Below are 22,336 nucleotides of genomic sequence, written 5' to 3' on the forward strand. Positions count from 1 at the left end.
CTTACGTGTTACTGCCCAAACTGGGCTGTGTTTGCAGATTTCTATTATGTTTCAAAGACCAATCCCTATGGCTTTTAACAAATAGGTCCCTCAATTTATACTAAAATACAGTGATTTCAATCTTGATCACTAAGCATCATATTTGAGGTGGTATATGGCTGTTACATCTAAAGGGAAAAAACATTGAGTCTGTGCTGTTATAGATGAAGTAGATAAAAAAATCTATGCATTTGAGGTAACTGCTGACATCCAAGATGAGTTGCAGGCCTTGGTTTCCTCCTTTCCAGTTGACTACTATTTAAGAAACAAAATAGCTGAAAAAATTGTCTCAGATTTCTTTTTTATAATCCTGAAGTATAAACACTGACAGCTTGCATTCTTTTTTTGTAGTTAAATAATAAACAGTCTCTTCACAGCTTAGTTATTTGCCTCTGAATGTAACTTATTCTGTGTGAAGATTTTTCAGATGTGAAGGCCATATTTACAGTACAGTAAAATAGGATTCTAGAAGTTCCAAAATGGGTGCTTTGCTTAAAAAAGAAAAAATCCTCTTAGCATTTCAGGATTCTTTGAAGACCCTTGGATGCTCACAAGTTCAAACACTTTGTGATATGTCTGCTTAAAAAGTAGTAATGGTTGCATTTGGATCTAGTATTAGGATTCAAATATTGTTCTTAAAGAACAAACTGTTAATTAACGGGGTTTGTTTTTCTGAATGTCTCAACTTTTATTGACCAAATCTTACACTCAAAAATTTTTCAAGTCATCCTCATTTAGTTGTTAGTCAGTATTAGTGTTACTTCTACCAGAAAAAAAGTGACACTCGTGGGTTAAAGAGGGTTAAAACGCATTTGTTTCACAACAGTCTCCACACTAAACTGAGCTTAAATGTTTAAAGCTCTGTGTGCAGCTGAAACTTTCCTCCTGATCAAGAAGTTTCCCTCTACTGCTTAAAATACCCACAGCCTTTCTGTGGTATCTGCTGGCTGATACCCCACTGAAGGATGCAGTGGCTGGTAGTGATTTGGAGGGAGAAAATTACGAAGCGAAAGCAGGCCAAACGGAGTGGAGCGGTACCGATTTTCTGTGCTTCCCGCACAGGGCACGGTTACATCCTCACTGCAGAGTGCTGCATCCCTCGCCCGGAGATCTGAGTCAGCTCCGGAGTAATGGACCAGTGGCGCGACTGCCTTTGCTTAACGGAAGTTTTGTAGAAGCTGCGTTTAGGAGGGTGTTTTTGCAGTAGTGATGTTAACTGTTGCAGTTGAGTAATTTAATATCCCGACTCTTAAAGTCTGGCATCCCATAAACCCCCACTCCCCCTTATCTCTGCCAGAATGCTTATCAAAGCCATGGACTGAGTTAACTTTTATGGTTGCTTTTGGTTGGCTGGTACAAGTCACATAAAGTATAACGATATGAAGTGCTGGATTCTGCTCACGTGTGAAGAGACACCCATGCCTGCCCTGAAGAGTTAACAGTCCAAGATCAGTGGTATGTAAAGGGTAGGGGAACAGATGTGCACTCTCCATCAATAAAATTTTCATATGTATTCATTTGTTTTATGATAAAATATGCTCTGACTGTCTCCATGCCCTATTCTATCCATTGGTAGTAGTCTTTGGACAGCTGTGTATCAGAGTTAGAAAAACTGGTCTTGAATAGAGATTTCAAACCAAAGCTACTGGCCTTGTGGATTCATTTAGGGAGGATGCTTCTTGCAGAAGGTTGAAGCATTCAAGAAGAATCTGTGATGGCTGAAGGACAAGCAGCTATGTCTAGAAAGGCAAAGATACCTGAGTGGGATGGTGCAGTCTTGACTAGACAGTGGGGCTGTAGCTGTTAAATTAATGTAAAACAATGTAATTGTGTTTTGAATTGGATAAAGATAAAAGGAAAGAGAAAGAGATAAGCTGGAGAGAAGGAAGTCGCATTAAATTGGATTGGATTCCTTTAATTCCTGGATGAAAGCTTTAGCTGCAGAAAGGGCAGAAGTCGTACAAGAGGGATGCAGGCCTGAGTTTGGAATGGCACAAAGGGAAATGAAGATGATTGTTTCGGGGAAAGCAGAAGCAAAGCGTGGCCTTTGCAGATCAGGAGTTTGAGAACAGGCTTATAATGGAGTTGAGCCAGAGGACTGTAATATGAGAAAAGGAGGTGAAAGAAAGGAATTGAAGGCAGAAGTGACTGAGAAGTGATGGTTGGCAGATTTCTAAAAATCTGTGGGTTTTTTTTCAACATTTGTTGAGGTTTTTCTCTAGCAACCTCCTTTGTTTTGTTTGTTTGTTTTGCGTTTTTTGGGCCGTTGTCATTGCCATAACTATTGAGTGACTTCTCTCCGTGCATGCTATTAAATAGTGAAGGAAATAGTCTATGTACTCATCCTAGAAACGCAGGATGTAATTGCTTAAGAAACAAAATCAACGTGTTCACAGTTGTAGTTGTCCAAGATGACTGGACTTCAGAGCACAGCACCAGGCAAATGTTGTAGGCTATGTTATATTCATGTCATTACAGTGTATAGTGGACATAGGAGAATTCACCTGACTTGGGTTTCTGCTTTTAATTCTACCGCAGAATAGAGTCACTACCAGTATCTGTGACGTTCCTGCATTTCAATTTCTGTGTTCCCCAAAGGGGGACTATTAGCAGCTACACAGCACTTAATCTAAAGAGCAATCAAGATAAGATATATCTGAGAAGGTGCTAATGTTAATACTATGATTAATGCAATCCAGGATTGTAGCAATGGACACTTAATGTACAGTTGCGTAAATAAGCCTGTTAGAAGATGAACATCTTCTATGGCAGGGGTGTTCAGTGAAGGCTAAGCTAAGATTCTGGTGTTTAAAAGAAAGTTCCTACTGTGGACATTTATAAGAAACCTTTTAACTCCATGCCTTGAGCCGTATTTTGGTATTGCAGGAAGCACACGGGAAATCACAAGTTTAATACTTTCCTTCAGTCAATACTGTGCAGGCATGTTCTTCATTAAAATGTGGGAATATGTAAACGTTCCTCCCCACTGCCTGTATCTGTCCTTCCCCCTGTGAAGGAGAGGAAAACAAGGCACAAAGTACGCCTTTACAAACTTTAGTTGGTACTCTACATCAGTGCTTGATTTGGAGGACCTTTTTCTTAAAAATTTTCAGTGGATCAGATATTCTTGTTGCAAAGATGAGATTAATTTTCCAGCTGGAGATTAGAGTACCAAACTTCAACTTGCCTTCACCCAACAGATGCCTTCCCTCAACCCTACGTATAACTTAACAGTGATCGTGCTGTCATCTGGAGACTGCCACTCAATGCCAGTGGAGAAGGGCCCCAATTCTCCTTGAGGCCAGCCCTTTGTGATCACACTAATCGGTCTGCACACACAATCTGAGAGACAACATTGTTCCTCTTGTGGCTTTCATCGCGTTATTCGTTTTTGATATAGCTAGGTGTTGATATGGAAATTTGGGAGATTTGCTATGATTTTCAGTGGGAACAAGGTCCTGACTCAGTGACCGACTATGGACATAGATTCACTCATCTCTGCTGGCTGTGTGAACCGTTCATAGTATAGCAATTTCTGTTTCTCAACTTGTTTTTCACTTGCTTGTTGCCCGTTGTCATGAAGATACACTGGATTCCTTCCGAGTGACTAAAAGGGCTGACCTGGTTGTAGGGAGCCTGGCGCGAAGGGGCTCCAGGCCTGAACTGTGTCTGGTGGTAGATGTACATGTTGTTTGTAGTCCAGAGTGACTCGGTAGTTTTCAGCAGAATATTTATTTGTCTTCCACAGTCTGCATTTGTGAATTGTTTGTCACCAAATGATACAATTCCATACATCGATTTGGAAGCATGGCTTATGGATTTCTTAAATAACTTCTTATTGCTGATAATCAATTGCAGAGAAGCTCTGCTCTGTCATGGTGAGCTCACATAGCTCTGCTTGCACTTGGACTTGAAATCTTCATTAGTTATTCAGGTGTCACCTAGCCTTTGCTATTGGATTCGCTGACTCCTTGGCCTCTTGCTTTAGTCTTCGAACAGGACATCCCTACTCTTTGCAGGTGCTTCTGAAACTGCTGACTTTGTTTCAAACATTCTCTCTTTCTGTTCTGAGGCTGTCAACTTCTGTTGGTACTACAAATTCCCACATTGGGTAGCTCAAATGATTAGTGGGTTTTTTTTTTTGGTTAAAAAATTAGTTCTGACTGTTGAGGGGTTAATAAAACATCTCTAGATTTTGGGATTGATGGGTGATGGCTGTTGGAAAGGGAAGCGTCATGAGAAATCGCCCAATTTTCAAAATCCTTTTTTCCCACTTAATGACATGACTTCGGTCTCTTGGAGAAACTTGGGCACAATTTTTGATCAACTGATCAAAAAACCAAAGGGGGAGAAGGCTAAACTGGGACTGAGGCTGTAGTGAGTAATAACATGCATTTGGTTTACTGCCAGATTTGGTTTTCTTCCTGCCTTGTTGCCTCTTCTCCCTGTTTGCTTAAGGTTTTTAAGGCATTAAGCAAAACGTGTGTGATGCTTTACGGTATGTTCAGTGTACGCAGTTCTGCAATATTCATGTAAGGACAAGATACTTCACCAATCTAGCAATATTTTATGAATATGTGAATGACAGTTAAAATATCAATACGCTTGATGCATGTCCTACCTTTCTGAAGAAGAAAAAAAAGTGCTGAAAGTCAAACTTTGCTATAGATTGCCACATGCTGCAAGGGCATTGAGAGTGCCCTTTGATTTCTGATGTGGGAGGCACTTTGAGATAGACCATTTTATAAAAACATATATTTGTAGTGTGTTTTGATATTTTATAGGCAAAGAATACTTCAAATTTCTAATGTATCCTTCTTTGCAAGCTCATTTCATGGAAAGTCTTTCCCTGCTTGATAATGAGATTTGTTATGACATTAAATGAATATGTCCAAAAAATCATCCAGCAAAAAAACCTCTGGTAGCTGATACTTCAGAGTTCATGTTGCAGAAATATCACATCAGGACTCAGATTTCGAGGGGTGATTAGAAGACATAGGTATCTTTGAAAATGCTAGTCTGGGTAAAAGGGCTGTATGGGAAATCTTTGTGATATCTTCTCTTGCTTGTGCCGTAGCAGAGCTGAAAAGGGAGATATTCCAAAAGCTATGGCTTAATCTCCTAAAACAGGCTTATATACAGTTATGAAGGATCTTAAAGGCTCAGATGTAACAATCCTTATAGAAAGTATTTTTCTCAACATTTGCTTGTTGCCACGATCAATATAATAGCTGCATGTTTAAGGTCTGAGTCTGATAGGGAAGTCCTTTCCAGCTCTGGTAATGAATATCTACATTCACTCCTGATCTGTGTACCTGAGTGCAGGATCAACTGAATATTCTTGCTACCACTCTTTCACTGAGGATACCTGTTTTGGGATCCTTGTTGTGGCTAATGATGTGCTATAATGCATTCATGGTGCAGAAGTGTGTTGCATTCCAAGGAGCATCGTGATCAATTTTGTTGAGATTTACCCAAATTATCAAGGAACTACAAGTTAACATTCAGTGTAAAATGTTTGCCACAAGAGCACTGTGGATGTACGTGTAGCACTGTTGTGGTGGATCTGGTGTTGTAGTATTCCTCTGGTACTTCAAGTCCCCTTTGTAGTCTTCTCAATAATTTTACCAGTTTTTAAGTGACTCAAGACTAACAACTTTTCTTAGGGCTGTGCTTGTTAAAACATCATTGCAGTTATCCTGTCAAACAGTGCTTGAAGGTCAATTGAACTGCGTAAAACCTTCACAAGCCTGATAAGGTTCAGCTCTCTAAATTGTGGGTCCTTCTGGGTAGCACTGTCTCACTGCTTTTCCCTCTCAAATCAGCTCTGCTGAGGTTTGTGATCCTTTCACTTACGGTGGCCTCCTCCCACCAGGTTTCTCTCCTTTGAGAGGATGTGCATCCTTGTCTTCAGCTCCCATAGGTTTGAGCCAAAGCCGCTCCTCCTGCCTGTTAGACTGCCCTTCTGCTTCAGGGGAAGAGGCTCGCTGGGTTGTTGTCAGATGGTCTGGTTGCCAGTCTGGGCCCATGTCTGTTCTCTTGAGTCTGGATAACTGTGGATGTGGAGGGTGAAGTCCAGTACTATTGGAGGATCAAGTCCCACCCCTCTTGCACATGGCATTGTAGTGTCTTCTTACACAATACCTCTTCCTCATTCACCTACATTCAGTGTTTTGGTCCTTAAATAGCCTTTTTTCAGTGTTGTATTTTCTAGAAAAAGTGTAATTGTTGGCTCCTTGCACGTTAACCATAACTGCTATATTTAACATCTCCAAAAATCACTGTGACTCACATCCTGGCTCTCTTCTCTCTAGTTCTGACTCCTTTATTTTAAACTATGTCAAATTTGCTGTGATTGTCTGTGGAAAACTTTCAGACAAGAAAGCCTTCTGAGTCCTTCCAGTCATCTTCTTCCCTTTGGCTTGCCAGTGGCCTCCTGGGTAGTGTATGGATATGCTGTTCAGCGGAGATGTCTTTTGGAGTGCATGAAGGATCACAGAGGCCTGTCAGATGAAGTTTTGCTCTTCATAGCCACAGATGCTCCCTGATAGTACTCCTCTGAAGCCATTGCAATATTTGCATTAATCTGAGGAGGAGAAATCATTGCTGCAGGGGTGAACCGTGCAGCAGCAGCTGTGCTGAGTCACAGCCAAGCGCGGAACCATGCCTCAGATGGAGGCATGTTCAGTGCAGAGGAGAGCTTTGTGCACAGAAGATTACATCTGTGCAAGCTCTTTAATACTTTAGTGGGATGACTGTGTGAGGGAAGGCTCATGTTTTTTCCCAGAAACCTTATTATGTGGGTGTTGAGCAGCAAAGGTGGCTGAAGAGCTGCGTGGGAGCGCTGAGCACATGGACGAGGATTCCATGATGGGGGTTGGCTGGTTGGGTAAGTTCAAGTGGAATCACAGAATCACAGAATGGTCAGGGTTGGAAGGCACCTCTGGAGATCATCTAGTCCAACCCCTCTGCCAGAGCAGGTTCACCTAGAGCAGGTTGCACAGGACAGTGTCCTGTGCATGTCAGCCATTGTCCCCTGAAATGAAAGACATGATTATGTAGAAATCAAAGAAAGTGGCAAATGATGTAGAGCTGTTTAACTGTTGAGTCAGTAGGAGTCCAACTTGAAAATTGGATTCAGTTAAAGAAAGTTAAGAAGCGCAGCATTGCTGCTGGCCATTTGCCATCAGAACGTGAAATTTGGTGATTCCTCTGATAATTTGGCCAGCTCTGATTTGCCTACCTACACCAAATTCACTCTACAATCTCTCTCTTCTTTTTTTTTTTTTTAATGAGATGAGTGTTACCAGAAAACTGTAGCACGTGACCATGCTTTAGAAAAAGCATATTCCAGAATGTAATATTAATACAACTTTTAGAAAAAGTTTGCGTGGATAAATGCCTTTTAATGGTGCCTTGATTCTGAAAGCGTGATGTACGTCAGTGTGGAGGCTACAGCCCTGACTTACAGCTCAAAAATTGCCCAGAAGAATAGCAGTTAGTAGGAACACGGGCTGTTCCAGAAATGTCTCCTTAGAGTATTTCAGCTCCTGAAATTCTGTGGGAATGAAAAAAATCCATCAGCTGTTTCAGAAAATATATACAGTGAAAATGTTGATTCATTTTGATCTCCTAGGCTGTATCAAGAGGAAAAGGAGTTTTGAACTGTGCTTTTCTCGCACTTTTCAACTTTAAACAGGACTTTGATACTTGAATGTAGAGGGTGAGTCATATTTAAAAAGTACTATCTGTGGAGTTGATTGAGCAAGGTATTGGCATGCCTAAGAGTCCGCAAGTTTTGTCAAGCTCTTCTTAGCCTGTGGTGCTGACAAAATGTTAGTAAACTTCCTGCTGTTGCCCAAGAGCCATTTATGGGAAAAGTTACCTGTGTTGGTAAGCTTTAGGTGTCAAAGAGTGCTTGTTACTTCCAGTGGGAAGAGCTAATATTTTGGTAAACTTTCTTCTGTATGCAAACTAAATGTAAGACCAGTTGAAAATGTTTGGAATATGTCATTGTGTTGCTGAAAAATGTTTTTGGTCACTGCTACTTATTGTATAAAGGAGCGAAGTTAGTGTGCACTCTTTGTTACATTTGAATACTTTATTTGTAATGTAAAGGTGGTGTTAATGGAGGGTTTTTGCAGATTCCTCTGGTAGTGGAGCTCTGTTCCTTCATTTTTGAAGCCTACAAGAGATGCTGAAAAGGAGGCCTTTCTCTAAACGTTATTGATTCCTTTCGAGCTTGGAAAACGTGTAGCTAAAAATGACCTCAAGGCGCCATGTGGTTCGGCGAGGGAAATGCCTTCGCTCCTCTTGACTGTTACATCCGTCGAGCTTTCCTTCTTGCCTAAATGGTGTCCTTGAGACAATAGTCCTTTCTACAGCTGAATGATGCAGTGATCCAGATGGGTCCATGCTCAAGTGCTGCCTATGGCACGTGCGTTGCGGCCCTTGTTGTGTGTCCTCTCCCTTCGCAGATATGGTGTGCGTTGGTTGGTTGCCTCTCACACTGCAGCTGTGCACGAGTAGCAGCTCATTTGGCTTCTGCCCACTTGAAACTGCCTGGCGTCCTTGGGAACGGGGCCATTTCATCGAAGAGAGGTTTTCCTTGTTTGATTCCTTTCCATCTGACCTCATGCTTCTTCACAAGGATGTAGGCTCACCATCTCGTTCCACAGTCAAGTCTTTAGTGTCTACTGAGATAGATGGAACACGTTGCTCTACCGCTGTTGTATCTAGTATTGCTCTTTGCGTTGTATCTGACCCTCTGAAACCTATAGTCGCTGTGATGGGTAGTGGCAACTGCGGTGGCCCTGTGTCACAGGGTGAGTCTCCATTTGCTGTGCTCCCTGTCTTGGTTTTAGAAGTGTGATCTTCAACGGTCATCAAAGTTTTTGTACGAATTATGGCAGGAAACCATTCTGAACCTTACAAGTTTTCATTCATGACCTTCCTTTGTTTCCTATTTGTAACCCAGTACTTTATTAGTTGCCCTTATAATGGCCTATTTTATCATACTTTTCCTTGCCATTAGTCTTCGATGAAGAACCTCGTCAAATGCATTTTACAAACATGAGGTTGAGCAGCCATCAATTTTTCTGGTTTTCCCCCCATAGTGATATATTTAAGACCTCTTGTACGTTAGTTAAATGGGACCTTTTATATATGAATCTTGGCTGCTTCCCTTTCAGAAAAAGGAGAAAAAAAGAGAGTATGGCTTCCCAAAAGTTCTTGCAATTCTTCCTTTCATTGGGATATAAAGACTTTCACAACAACAGAAGTTACAGTAATTAATCTCATAGGAAATCAAAAGTTGTAACTAAAATTTTCTTGAAGTCAAATTAATGTCATCCTCTATACATAAAAGCACAGCGAGGATAAGGTCCGGTACCACGGGGTTTTTCTGGTGCTGGAAACAAGTGTTAGATTGCCTCTTGGGAAGCAGCATCTTGCCCATTCAGTTACTTAAATTTGTCCTTTTAGATCTGTGAGATCAAATGGTAGTTCATGCTAAATTTGCTAGCAGTGACAGCCCGATAGTTTTCCTGTCTTCATTGCTCTGTCATTTAACCTTGGGTGAATATTTGAGAAAGATGAAGTGGAGGCAAGGAAGGAGAGCAAGAAGAGAAGTTTTCAGGAGAAAATAAGAATTATTTTTTCTTAGTCAGTTTGTTGCAACGGTTCAAAGATGCTCATGGTTTTGTAGTGCCCGATGGAGGTCTAGGGTGAGATGTGTGAGCAGATATAGCTGCAGATATAGCATCAGAGCTTGGCATCAGACCTCTGCAGGACCTCAGAAGGTTCCCTGCTGCTTCCCAGGGATTAGATCTGCAGTAGTGACACCTGCATAATATCTTGCATCATTTTGTGCTCAGGACTGCTTTTTTCTGGTGCTGTTTCCATCATCCGTATTTCTGAGTTCCCCTGATCCATATTGAGTAAATTCAAACAGCCTCTGCTTTCAAACCCACAAATAAATAGTAAAAGAGATTTTTTTTTTTTTAATAATTATTTCTTTACTCTTGAGAAGAATAAAAACCGGCATTTTAGAGGTACAAGTAAGATGTGTTTCTGACTCTAATTTCATTGATACTATGATGTTTATGCAGAGAAAAGTTATTTTAGGTCATGTTTACGACTTTGTCAAGATCTTAATTTGCTGAGAGCTGGTGAAACCCCACCAAAGTGAACTGGGCCATGGCACCGCGCTCCGGCTGATGGTGTTTAATGCTCCCTCTGCCTCACCCTCGATTGGCATGGAGAACGGATATGTGATCCAGGATTCAAAAATGAACTCTGACCGCTTGAAGTCTTTTCTTATTTCTAGCTTTTCCTTAGAATAAATGACTTATTTACTAAATGTATCCCAAAAAGGCAGCTACTTATTTACTAAATGTATCCCAAAAAGGCAGCTGTGAAAGCCTTTCCATTAAACCATGATTCTATTCTGCAGTTTTTTCATTGAATAACTCCCCCCTCCAACCCCCCCCCCAAAAAAGCCCCATAGATACTTAGATTTATGCAATGGATAAAAAGAGAGTGCTTGCATGAAGAATGACAAATAATGGTGATTAATATAGTAAATGAGTGTCTATAAATATTTTGAGAATGCTAGGGAAAGTAAAAAAAGAGATTTTGCAGTTCTTTAATATGCTGTGGTATGTGAATCCCGTTCAGTGACACTGAACTTTTGAATAAAATTAGATATTTGCAAATGGCTCTAGAGAGGGCCTGAGGAAATCATGTTGCATTTATACTTTATTGTGTATTTTTTTAAAAAGGATTCTTTGACTTGGAGATATTTTTTTTTATTATTAGACGTAGGCTTATTTCTGAATTTGTCTCTGAGCAAAGTTTTTATTTTTTTTTTACTCCCCAGTATGAGTAGGAAAGTAAGGTTTGTACAAATTTCTTATTCTATATACAGTAACAATATCCTACATAACTGGATTTATTACAACACAACTGAGGCTGAAAATTGTCCTTCTATAATGTGTACATGTGCTAATTAGCACTGTATTCCTCTACTGTAGAATAAATCTAAGTGTAACGATTATTTTCAGAACCACAGTTAAAATTATTTTTAGGTGAATCTACATAAAACGTTTAGTATATTTTTCATTTAATTTCATTAATGTATTTAGTTTGATTTCCCATGGACTTATCTATGTCCTTACTGAACTTAAGAAACAGTCATTTCATACACACTTGAAGGATTGTTAACAAGCGGAGGTTTCTATTCTCCTGTTAAATAGAGAAGGAGGGGAAATTAAATTAGTATCTAAGGAATCTTATTTTGTAAATGTGACTGACTCCCAGAATGTCTGCTATAAACCCTCATTGTTCGTACAAGCTCTGAAGCACAGCATTTAAGTTCTGTCTTGCAATAACGTTCTGTAGTATTTTTTCCCTTGATTCTCTTGATGCTTTTCTTTCGAGCCTGCAAATTTGATCAGAATCTTTTAATTAGAAATGATAACGCTATAAATAGTAGTAAATATGAAATTCTTTACATCAAAGGGCAAGCGTATAAATAGGATTTTCTCATAAATTTAAAAAAAGAAAGACATTCTTCTCTTTTGGTAGAAATGATTGTTATCTCTTCCAGCAAAACTTGTTAAAAAGCATCTAAGTGCTTTATGAAGGATACTTCAGAATCAAGAAACATATATTGTGAGGAATTGCACATTATATCACAATATATTTTTAATTCTCTTTTTCCTTATTTTAATGAGGAAGAATATTAGTCATCATGTTACTATGCTGCTTTCAGCACCCAACTAATTATACACAAAGTAAGGACAATTTCTAAAATGTTTCATTTCAGAATTCTTGTTAGTTGGATTATTAAAGAAAGTGCGTAGTTCCTCAATGTTTCACTAGTGGTTAAAATATTTGACCTATTTGAAATGAAAATATTCCAAACATATTTAAGATTACCTACAGTAGAGTGCAATGAGGCTCACCATTGATCTGCAGTGATATACGCTGGTTGTAGTTTATGTCTGTGTGTATTCCCTTTGCAGGTGCTCATTCTTCAGTGCCAGTTTCTGGAGAAGGCTGATCCCCAGCAGGGCTACTGAGGAGACTATCAGAAATTGTCATTGTTTTGTTGTATTTCTTTGTAATAATGAATAGTCGTACTTGGTACTGCTTGCTCGTCTCCTCTGTTACTGCAGCGATCCCTGAGGCACGGAGCTGGTGATTTAAAATAATTGGAATTGCATCCCTCTTGGTTTGGCAGGAAGGTTTGTGTACCACTTTTTTTTTTTTCTAGGATTCAAGCTTTTAATATTTGTTTTAGATGAAATATCTTTGTGCTTAGTGATTTGAAATAATCCTTTCCACTCCATTTACTTTTGATTCCTTTCAGACATTCACCGAGATGCTTAAACTTTGCAGTCTTTGACAAAAAGCTAGCTCGCCCGTAGTTGCATTAGATGCATGGGATGCTTAGTATTTTCTATAGGGGGGGCTTGCAAAGTAGTATGCTTTGTGTGTCACTAGAAATTGCATCTGAAAGCATTGCAGCTAATTTCCGAGTTGTAATCGATATTTTCCTTCTTTGGTTGCATGACATTAAAATTTCAGAACTTTTTGATTGTGTTGGAGGCACGGCACTGTGCTCTTCCATTAAGTTGTTAGATTCTCCTTTCCTGGCTCTTGTTTTATGTTCTGCATTGAGTGCATCTCTTCTGGTCTCCAAGAACTCTCCTTTTATGACTCAGTTGTCGATGTGTCACGCCTATGGTTGGTGAAAAAGCCTCGAATTTTCTGAGAAAGTTCCTTCGTATGAGAACGGGATGACATAATTGATTGTCTTGCTTCAGTGGTTTAGAGAAGCCCTTGCAGGTGTCTGTCTTGTTACTTCTGCTTGAATGAGGTGGTATAGATGGCATAAAAGTACTTATTTCCTTTCTTTGGGTTCTTTTATTGACATATGTCTGTGAATCTAAGCTTCCCTTTCAGTTGGCCATTTTACCTATTCACTGAAGCAGGTAGATGTGTTTAAAAATAACGTAGTACCAAGACTTTTGCAAATGTATTTCTTTATTGTGCGGTTTTTAACCAGATATTCAGAGTAATTGCTATCCTAAAAAATGTACTGGCTGGCACTCTTAAAGTGCAGGTTTTTGTTAGCCTGAATGAGATCTGTTAGCTGTCATTGAAAGGGGGAATCTGTCTTCCTCTTCATTATCTCTTGCATGTCCCCTCCAGCTTCTTTCCATCACATCTACTCATGGTGTGACTATATAGTTTATTTGGATCAGCTTATTTGTCCAGCAGAATACAGATCTGTTCCAAGGAATGACTAATTTTCTGATGCTGATCTGACTTTCTGGGTAGTCACATGAGATGACAAGGGAAGAGCAGGTGGGAACATGTGGCCAGGATGGGGCAGAACTGTTCGCTTTTGGCAGCAGCCCTCAGTATGCAGCGTTGCGGTGTTTTACAACTACATATTGGGGTTGAAGGAAAGAGCTGCGATTTCTGGGAAGGGCTGAGTTTGTCTGGCTATCCAAAACGTGCATTTTGGTATTTCAGTAGGTTTGAGATACATTTGAGATAATGCTTGATTGCACTTGAGCTTAAACTTAATGGTGAGCTTCCTGGGTTTGCACCACTTTGTCTTAGGGGTGGTTACATCTGTGTAATGTTTTTCATCTTAATTTATTAATAGGCATTTTCTCCCTTAAATCCACATTAACAGCTTCTGTCAGGGAGTAACTGTGGTCCAAGGGTCACCTCAGAAATACATTAGCCTTGTAATTGTTTATCTTAGAGACATGATCAAGGGAGGAAATTTCCCAGACCAAATCAATATGATGCAATAAACCTGGCAGTTAAAAGACAAAACCAAACCAAAAAACACTAGTCATTTTTGCTCTTACAGTGAATGAGGTGAATACATTTTAATGACGAAGGCTACATTCAGTATATATACATTTAAAAATTAAAATTATGTTTTTTTGTATTCTTCCTTACTGACAAATTCTCTTTTGGTACCAGTGTATGGTCATATAGAAGACTTGGCTGTACTTTGTACACAGAGCTAAATGATGGCATATGTAGCTATGTTGTTAGCAAACAAATAATGAAGTGCTGTAGAATGTTCTCTGCGTTTAATAATGTAATGATGAAAAGCGAACAACTGGGCTGCCGTTACTCCTTTGATCAGAAAGTGGTGGTTGCGATGCAGATAGGTAAATGAGGGTTAGTTAAGGTTAGCAAATGTGCTGCGTTGAAACTAGGGAATGACAAAACTGATTGTAGGCCCATGTACCTTACTTGGTTCTTGGCCTGTCACATACTTTTTATGAGCAGCAGCCTAAAAATTCGCATCTAGCAAGAGAAGATGGAATTTTAAAATCATTCAAAGCATACTCTTGCTGCCTGAAAGCTGGAGAAGAAATGCAAATGCTAACATGGTAATTTGTTGATGGTTGTTTCTGCTGTATTTGTGGATGTGCTGCTGCAGGCCAGAAACAGGTAAATGGTGGTCCTACGTGTCAGTGGCCGTACGTGCTCTGGGTGCCTGTACGTGCTGTGGGTGTCCATAGTTGCCTCACAGGTACCAGCCGGCTGTGTTACGGGTTGTTTGGGACAAGCTTGAGACCCTTAATTTCAAAAAGGGATCAAAATGGGTGATCTGAGGAAATTACTGCCTTTTTTTCTTTTCTTAAGGCTTTTTTGGATAGAAGGTATGATTTTAATATCAGTGGTAGTTCATCACTGAAATTATTTACTCAGATAAGCTAAACTACATGTTATATTTAGTTAGTTGGTCAAAGATTATGCATTTGTTCAAAAGAGATGCTCTTTAATCATTCAAGAAATTATGAGATCCACTTAGTGAAGACCTGTAACCTGGGTTACAAAGCAGGTTAGATATAATAGGGATAGCTGAAAGGATGTCTGACTGTGAACTGAATCTACTGAGGGGCCTTCTGAGAAGCTTTCCAGTTAATACTGCATCCTTCTAAACAGTAATTTAAATATCTGGAATTTCTCATCATGCAATTTTGCATGCACATGCACTGCAGGGGCACAGCTAGGCATTTTTATAGAGGGCACTCAGCCTCAGCATCCTCTAATAAGTGAAGCTGTCTTATTTTTATTTTTTTTAAAGGAATCAACTGTTTGTGAATATGTATTCATGGTTGTTGTTGTTTTTTTATTTAGTTTATTATTACTCATGCTTATATATGTAGACATTAAAAAAAAAAAAGCATTCTGCTGTAGGGCAACTTAAAAATGTAATAAACAAAAAAGTCATGGTTCCCTCAACTTCCCGTTTCTTTGTTGCCGTTCTTTTCCAGGGAAACTGGTATTCTCAACTCTTCTGGATTTAATGCCTATTGAAAGCCTGCCAGTAGTTTTAGAGAGAGTAAATTTGATGATTCACATTATCCCATCCTGTCCTGTGTTTCCCAGAGTTTTCAATAAATCATTTGTTACAGTTGTACTATCCTGTATTGTATTTATTTAGAGAAGTGTAGTTTAGAGTTCTAAGTGGTTCTTCAGTGTTTCTTCTTAGATTCCTCTGTCTACATGCTTCAAATCTTAATGTGCGGATTTCAATGGAAAGAAAATAAGAACAAAGTTGAAACTGCTCCAAAATGTCTGAAAGTAGCTTTTCTTATTAATTAGTTAAATAACACGACTGTTCCGTTTCTTGGGAGTTTTCAGGTCTAGAAACAACAGTTGCATTTCCATTGGATAGCTGAGTATTTTCTTCTACTTCTACTAGAATAAAAGTTCTATTTCTGGCAGATCGCAAGTTACAAAGTATTCCCATGTTTGTTCTCTATAGGCCAGAATGAAAGCAATTAATTCAGGGAAAATATATGGCAAGGAGAGAAAGAAAGAGAGAGAGAAAGAAAGAAAGAAAGAAATGTTTCTCAGCACCCATTTTTCCTTGGTTTTAGTGACTGCTCAGGGGTTGGAGTTTTTGGGAGCCTTTTGGAGATGGGTTACAGGGTGGTGAGTCAGAGCTTTACAAAAAATGCAGCTAATCAGATTTTAGCCCATTGCTGTCACCTCACTATATGGGCTTAAATGAGAATCTGTGTGAATGAAGAGTTTCTTCCAGATAATGTCAGTGAGATTTGTGAGTGTATCCTGGTCTGACCAAGCCAGTAATGTCTCAGCTGTTCTCCACCAGTCTGTCTCCAGAGTCAGGTTAAGGAACGAGTAACACATCACGCAAGGGAAGTTTTCCATTTCCCTTTGCTCAGGGTTTTGCCCAGGATGGAAGTTCAGACAGGAGAGCCATTTCCTACGGTGTGGATGGGTTAAGATGGGGGGTTACTAAGGCAGAGCCTCGCAGTCATGGGTTGGGTTGTTGGGGACACTTGAATAGGCCTCGTAGATTCAGAAAACAGATCTTTTATTCATTATCATAGACTGCTTTGCCCATTTCAATGCAATTTTATTTGTTAATGGCATACTGTTCCTTAGTAAGCATATTTACTTTCTGCATTCACAGACCTGTATGATATGTTTTGTTGTGGCTGAATACTAATTCCAGTTTTTTTCAATATTGCAGTCTACCCACATTGCTCGAGCCAGCTTCCAGGTTGATGCTTTTGGATCATCTTTCATCCTAGATGTGACGCTGAACCAGTAAGTAATGACTATATCTTACTCTATGTTTGTTCAACACCCGGTGCCAGCAAAATGTCATTTTTCAATGGAGGTTTTAGAGGTTGTGTTATAGCACAAATGCTGTTTCTAGGTACTGAGTTCATCTGTAGTAGTATATTTTGAGATCTTTTGTTATTTTCTCAAGTACCATTGTAGGCTTTGATAGTCCCATTGTTACTACTTAGTAGCTATTGCAGTGTAACTAACGTTTTAGTATTATAATTTCATTTGCCATCTTTCAGTTTACCATAAAGGCAAATTACTGTACTCAGGCAGAGCCTCACAGGATATGAAAAGCTGGAGTTGCTGAAAACTGGTAGCTGTTAGCGTTTTAATAACCAAGTGTAAAGTACTGGAGATACAGCAATTGCACTACAGCTAATCCTCAAAAAATGAATGAGATGGATAGTTGGGAATGAAGTTTCTCCGTATGTGTTTACAGTCTTTTGGGAACAGAGAAGCATCATAAGGCAGTAGCACACTGTGAACTTCAGTTTACGAAGAATGATTGAACAATAGTAAACTTTAAGTGAAATCTGGTATGTGGCTTTCAGTCATGAGTTTTTGAAGTAGCCTTTTGGCACAGCTGTTTTAGAATAGGAGTTGCTTTGCTTTTCTGCTCTGAAGTGAAAAGAGAATAAATAGTATAGTAAATAGAAATGCTTTGTTACGTAATTAATCTCCTAATAATTGAATACAATGTTGTGTGGTTCAGTGTAAGAGTTTATGCTCAATTGCTACAAGTTTTTCTGCTATAAAGATGAACCAAATGGGAGCCACTGAAATTTCATTTTTTTCCCACTTGTAAACACATGTTTAAACAGTGGCAAGGTCTTTATGTGCACTGACATAAGTTAAAAACCACATGTGAATCCTTGCTGGTTACAGATGGCAGAGACACTGTGCTGCTGGAAGGCGAGGGAAGAGGCTGCTTTAGAAGTATGATTTTGTAACAAATGCATTTTAAAAGAACACTCGAGGAAGAATTTCCTGCAGAAAAGCACCAAGTCTACAACATTGAAGTGTTTGTTGGAAATAAGAGTTTTGTATACATATTTATACCTTACTGAGAGTAAGCTGCAGAAATTTGGTTTTCTTTTGGGTGGCAGATTAATGGTGTGGTCACAGTTAGTTTCTGAAAGGTCAGGATTTACCTTGCAGCATGAATTTCAGGTCATCTTAATAAAAGTAACCACAATTACTAATAGTATATGAAAAGACAAGTTAAGGATGTCAGTTTATGAACTGCAGCAGTACTCTGTGGGTGGATTTTTTGTTTAAGCACATGTGCATGAGCACATAAACACACACAAACACGTATATTTAAAATTTGATTTCAGCTGGATCCTATTTTTATGTCATTCTTTTGTTGTCTTTAATGATACTGGACCAGTATTTGTACGAGTAACAGTGGCAAAATGTGGGCTTATGGTTCTTAAGAGTGTCAGAATCCAATATGAACTTTTCCTAAGCAGCTATGCTTTTTATAATGTGAAAAAAGTCCTATCACAAATTGTGCAAAAAGGAAACAAGAAGGCTGAGAGGAAAGATGTTTGGCTTCTATCATGATATTTAAATCAATGTTTAAACTGCTTCTGAAATAGCATTTGCAGATCATCAAATAAAAAGAGGGCCAAGTGTACTGGAGCAACATTTAAAATGTATTCTTAATTATTATTCCTGTGAACACATATCTTCTATTCAGAAGGCTGTAGATATTTTTCTTCTCTTGCAATTCTTACTTTCCATATTATATATTCTATATGTATTTTCTGAGGGTCCTGAGAGAAAAGCACTGATTTTTTTTTTTTTTTGGAGGAGTGGTTTGCAAATTTGGCCCACAGTAGCCTTGTAATTGAAGAGTAGTTGAATGCTTGAAAGGAGCAAAGTTCAAGATTTTAGTTTTCCTCTGGAAAAAATATCAGCTTACTATTTATAACTGAACCTCTGCTAATATCAAAAGCATGTTGAAGCAGCCCTCTGTGGTAAAATTAGCTTTTATGCATAATATACATTTGAGGAATGTTAAAGGAAGTATGGGGGACAGAAAGGGGGAAAAAATAATTTAAAATACGTAGGTTGTCAGAAAGGAGAGATGCTCCCTGCCTTTGTCGGTCTCCTTACTTGCAGTCTCCCTGTTGTTCCGAGGTTGGTGTGTATGACTCGTATATCTGAGCGTCATCACTAGTTCAAGTGTCAATGCTGGACAGTCACAGAGAAAGTGTTCATTCTTCCATACATTTCCCCAATTTATGGAGGAGAAAAAAAGATCAAAATTAAAATTATAGTAGCAAACAGAGTGCTTCAAAACCATCAGAAACTAAAATATACTCCTGCTTCCTGATGTCTGTCTGCAACTAGATTTTCTTTGTTTGCTGCTTTCTTTGTGGGCAGTATTTTCTCTATCTTCTTCAAATCTATCTTTTTATCTGACAGTCAGTTTCTCTGTTTCCTCTGCTGCATTTGCCTGTGCTTTGTGTTCCCTATTCCCCTGTTATGTATCCTTTTGTATTTCATATTCTGTTGTGTTTGTATGTTTTCCATCTCTGTTCTTACTCAGTTCTCTGAAGAGTCACACGTTTCTTTCTCTTCTTTTTTCCATCAGGAATGATTGTCCTCTCTGCCATTGTCATAGGTACCACACAACTTTCTAGTTTTTCTTGCAACCTTTTTCTTGACAATTTTTTGTACACTGAGAGTTGAGGCTGACAGAAATGTTTATGGTCTCCTTGTCTCTCTTTTCCCATTGCCTGATAACCTCTGTTTTGTCTCTTCACCTCATCAAAGGAGATGCCACTAGAGATGCTACTGTTGAATCTGGGTATTAGTTGAAGCAACTTTCCTCTCCTCGTCCTTTCGTCTGCCTCCTATCACAACAGTGGCCTGTCACCAAAGGCTGATCTCTGCCATGAAACAAGCTGGGAAGATACAGGTTGTGGGCAGGGAAATAGAAAAGCAGAGCATACGCTGACGTTTCAGACATGAGGAAGACTGAGGCCCAGGGTGTGATGTTCTGCCAGTCCTGGATGCAAGTATGAGGAAGGAAAAATAATTTTCTAGGTGGCATTTCAGTGTGGCAGTTTAATACTGAAATCTGCATGGTTTCTTCTTGCTCGTTTTGGATCCCAACCGGTTTTGAATGTGATGTTCATATGAAATGCAGATGTGAGATACACTGAAACATCACCTTGAATGATAATAAAAAAACACTGATAAAAAGCTGATATAATTATAATGTGGTTTCCTTTTTTTCAGTGCTGGTATTTTCTCTACATCACCATTCTTTCTCTTCCTTTTTTCCCCTGAGTTGCCATAGTGTCTTTACAATGAGCTTTTTTTAAGATACAGTATTTCTTTTAAAACTTTTTTTTGCCTCTTCAACTAGCTGAAGTATATTTACAAAGGAGCTTTCAGATCAAATCAGCTGTATTTTTGAAAGGTTCAATCCCTTAGGCAAAGGTTAGGGGTGCATTAGTTGCATCGGTGTGTTTATGAATCCATTGCCTCGGTATCCTTACGCGTTCAGAAGTGTATCTAATGGAGCTGTCTTCTGTGGCTGTCTTTGTTAATGTCGCCTTCAGCATTAGCAAACCTGGGGCCTGATGGCTGGGCTGTGCAGGCGGGTGCTGCTCACAGCTTTCCCTCCTTCGGCGCGCGTTCCACTCCGGCCATCAACACAGAACCATACAGCAGTTGCATAGCAATTAAGTGCCCTTGCTTTTTTATTTTTTAGTTCGTTCCCTGTGAAGTTTTTAGTGTTGTGATGGCATCTGTGGCTCAGAAATGGCTCTTTCTTTTTTTCAGGCAGAATATTTCTTCTTAAATGTAGCCACATGACCATTTACACTCTCATCTTGTGTTGTAATTACGCGATTAAACAGCAGAGCTCAGCAGGGAATGGGACGTGTTTCTGAAAGCCTCTTTGAGGCCCTTTTGGTTCTCTGGACCACGTGGGTCTGTCTGAGGGGACTTGGGTCAGGTCGTGTTCATCTGCATGTGAAGCAGCAGAGACGTAATGGCATAGTGGCCCAGGGCAAGCTGCAATCACGGGGTTGGATTGGGAAAGAGCACACTGCAAGGTGGTTAATCAGGAAAACTGCACTATCTATGCTTCTCTGGAGCGTGTACAGGCCCAGGCACAGGGTGGCCACCCCAGGTTCACTTCATGGTAGCCATAATGTGCAAGAAAGGTGATCAAGACGCTTCCTTCATATCATCACATCATATCATCACATCATCCTTCACATCATCCTTCATATGAGGGCTCTGGTGTCTCCTGTCAGGGATACAAGCAGACAGCCTTTCTTGAGCCTGAGTCTGAATTGCGGTCACTTCTGAGGTGCAGCATGGACACCAGGTGCCCTGCTGAGGAGACTCTTGGCCTTGAGAAGGCTCCCTGGAGCATCTGGCTATCTGCGTGTGCCCTGGCTCCTCATGTTGTAACAAGAAGAGCCCTGCCTAACCATGGCTTTTTTTTTTGTGAGAGTGAACACATTGGTAGCCTGAGATCCTCAGGTTTATGGTGATGAGGAAGTGCTCTGGAAGATCACAGGCATAAATAAGGATTTCAAGCTTATATTCAGCATTTCAGGACTGGTCTGTCCTTCCTGGTGATGCTCAGTCACTAGGATGGCGCATAATCACCACCTGCTTTATCTTCTTGCAACACAAATTTAATTCCTCTGGTCCATGTGTTAGTGGAAAGTAATCTATAAAGAAGTAGTAGGCTGGGCAAGATGTCCTCAGAAACCCTACTCTGTTAGGAAGCTCACACATCATCTGTTCCTGTCGAGCGCCTGACCATATCCCGGAGGAATACGAACACTGTATATAAATCTATGGTCATGATGATCAACGACGTTCAGAAAGCTGAAAGATTTAAAATGAGGCAATTTTAATAAACTCTGCAATCACTCGATTCTCTACGTGGAAAATAAATGCCTTTTCTCTTAGTTTATCAAAAGGTAGGCAAAACCAAAGAAGCTTCTTCAGAAAATATTGATAGGTATTTTGTATATTCCACTCTTAATTTAAATTATTTCTGGTTAGCAATATGGGAAGGTTCCTGGCACTCCAGGAATTAATTATTTTGGCTTGCCACTGAATGGTTTCTGCAGCTTTTGCTGAGAAGGATACAGACATTCCTAATGCCTTGTTGGGAAAGTTTATTAGGAATTTCTTTTAACTAGAGTTTTGCAAACCTTACAGAATGAGATAGTAAACTTCATCAAAAAATCCTGAAAACAGAAGCACAATAAAAAGCAGCTTGACAGACAAGTGCCAGCTTTTTCATGAGACAAACTGCTGAAACCTTGCCTGTAATTTTTCTTGGCAAATGGTCTCCAACGCTAATATCAATGTGTCATGTAAGCTGTAAATGAAAAACATATTCCTAAATTTGCTCTAAATTGTAAACATTTGGCTGTGGGAAATTCAAAAGGATTAGCTTCCTGACGTGGTTTAAAAAATGCAGTTACACTGTTTGTGACTATTATAATTTCTGATACATCTTTCTTCTGTGTTGCCACTGTGAGTCTCGCTCTCCTCCTGGTCACCCTCAGGATGGATGTGTGGTTGAGGGGCTCCATGTGATGTGACATGACCTGCTGGGTTGTGCTGCCGGGTGTGAGAGGACCCATGTGCCATTCCT

The 22,336-nt window shown here is 39.6% G+C and overlaps 1 protein-coding gene across 1 annotated transcript in view; it reads left to right on the forward strand.

The window, feature by feature from the left end:
• The first annotated feature begins 14,176 nt into the window (after nt 1-14,176).
• The window catches only part of ADAM22 (ADAM metallopeptidase domain 22), a 122,969-nt gene continuing 114,809 nt past the window's right edge, over nt 14,177-22,336 (forward strand). Inside the window, exons 1-3 of the mRNA XM_009888969.1 lie at nt 14,177-14,243; nt 15,360-15,427; nt 16,589-16,665. Coding sequence (XP_009887271.1) covers nt 14,177-14,243; nt 15,360-15,427; nt 16,589-16,665 — 212 coding nt within the window. The remainder of the gene's footprint in view (nt 14,244-15,359; nt 15,428-16,588; nt 16,666-22,336) is intronic.

Source organism: Charadrius vociferus, unplaced genomic scaffold (genome assembly GCF_000708025.1).
Source record: "Charadrius vociferus isolate BGI_N301 unplaced genomic scaffold, ASM70802v2 scaffold297, whole genome shotgun sequence".
Lineage (NCBI taxonomy): Eukaryota > Metazoa > Chordata > Aves > Charadriiformes > Charadriidae > Charadrius > Charadrius vociferus.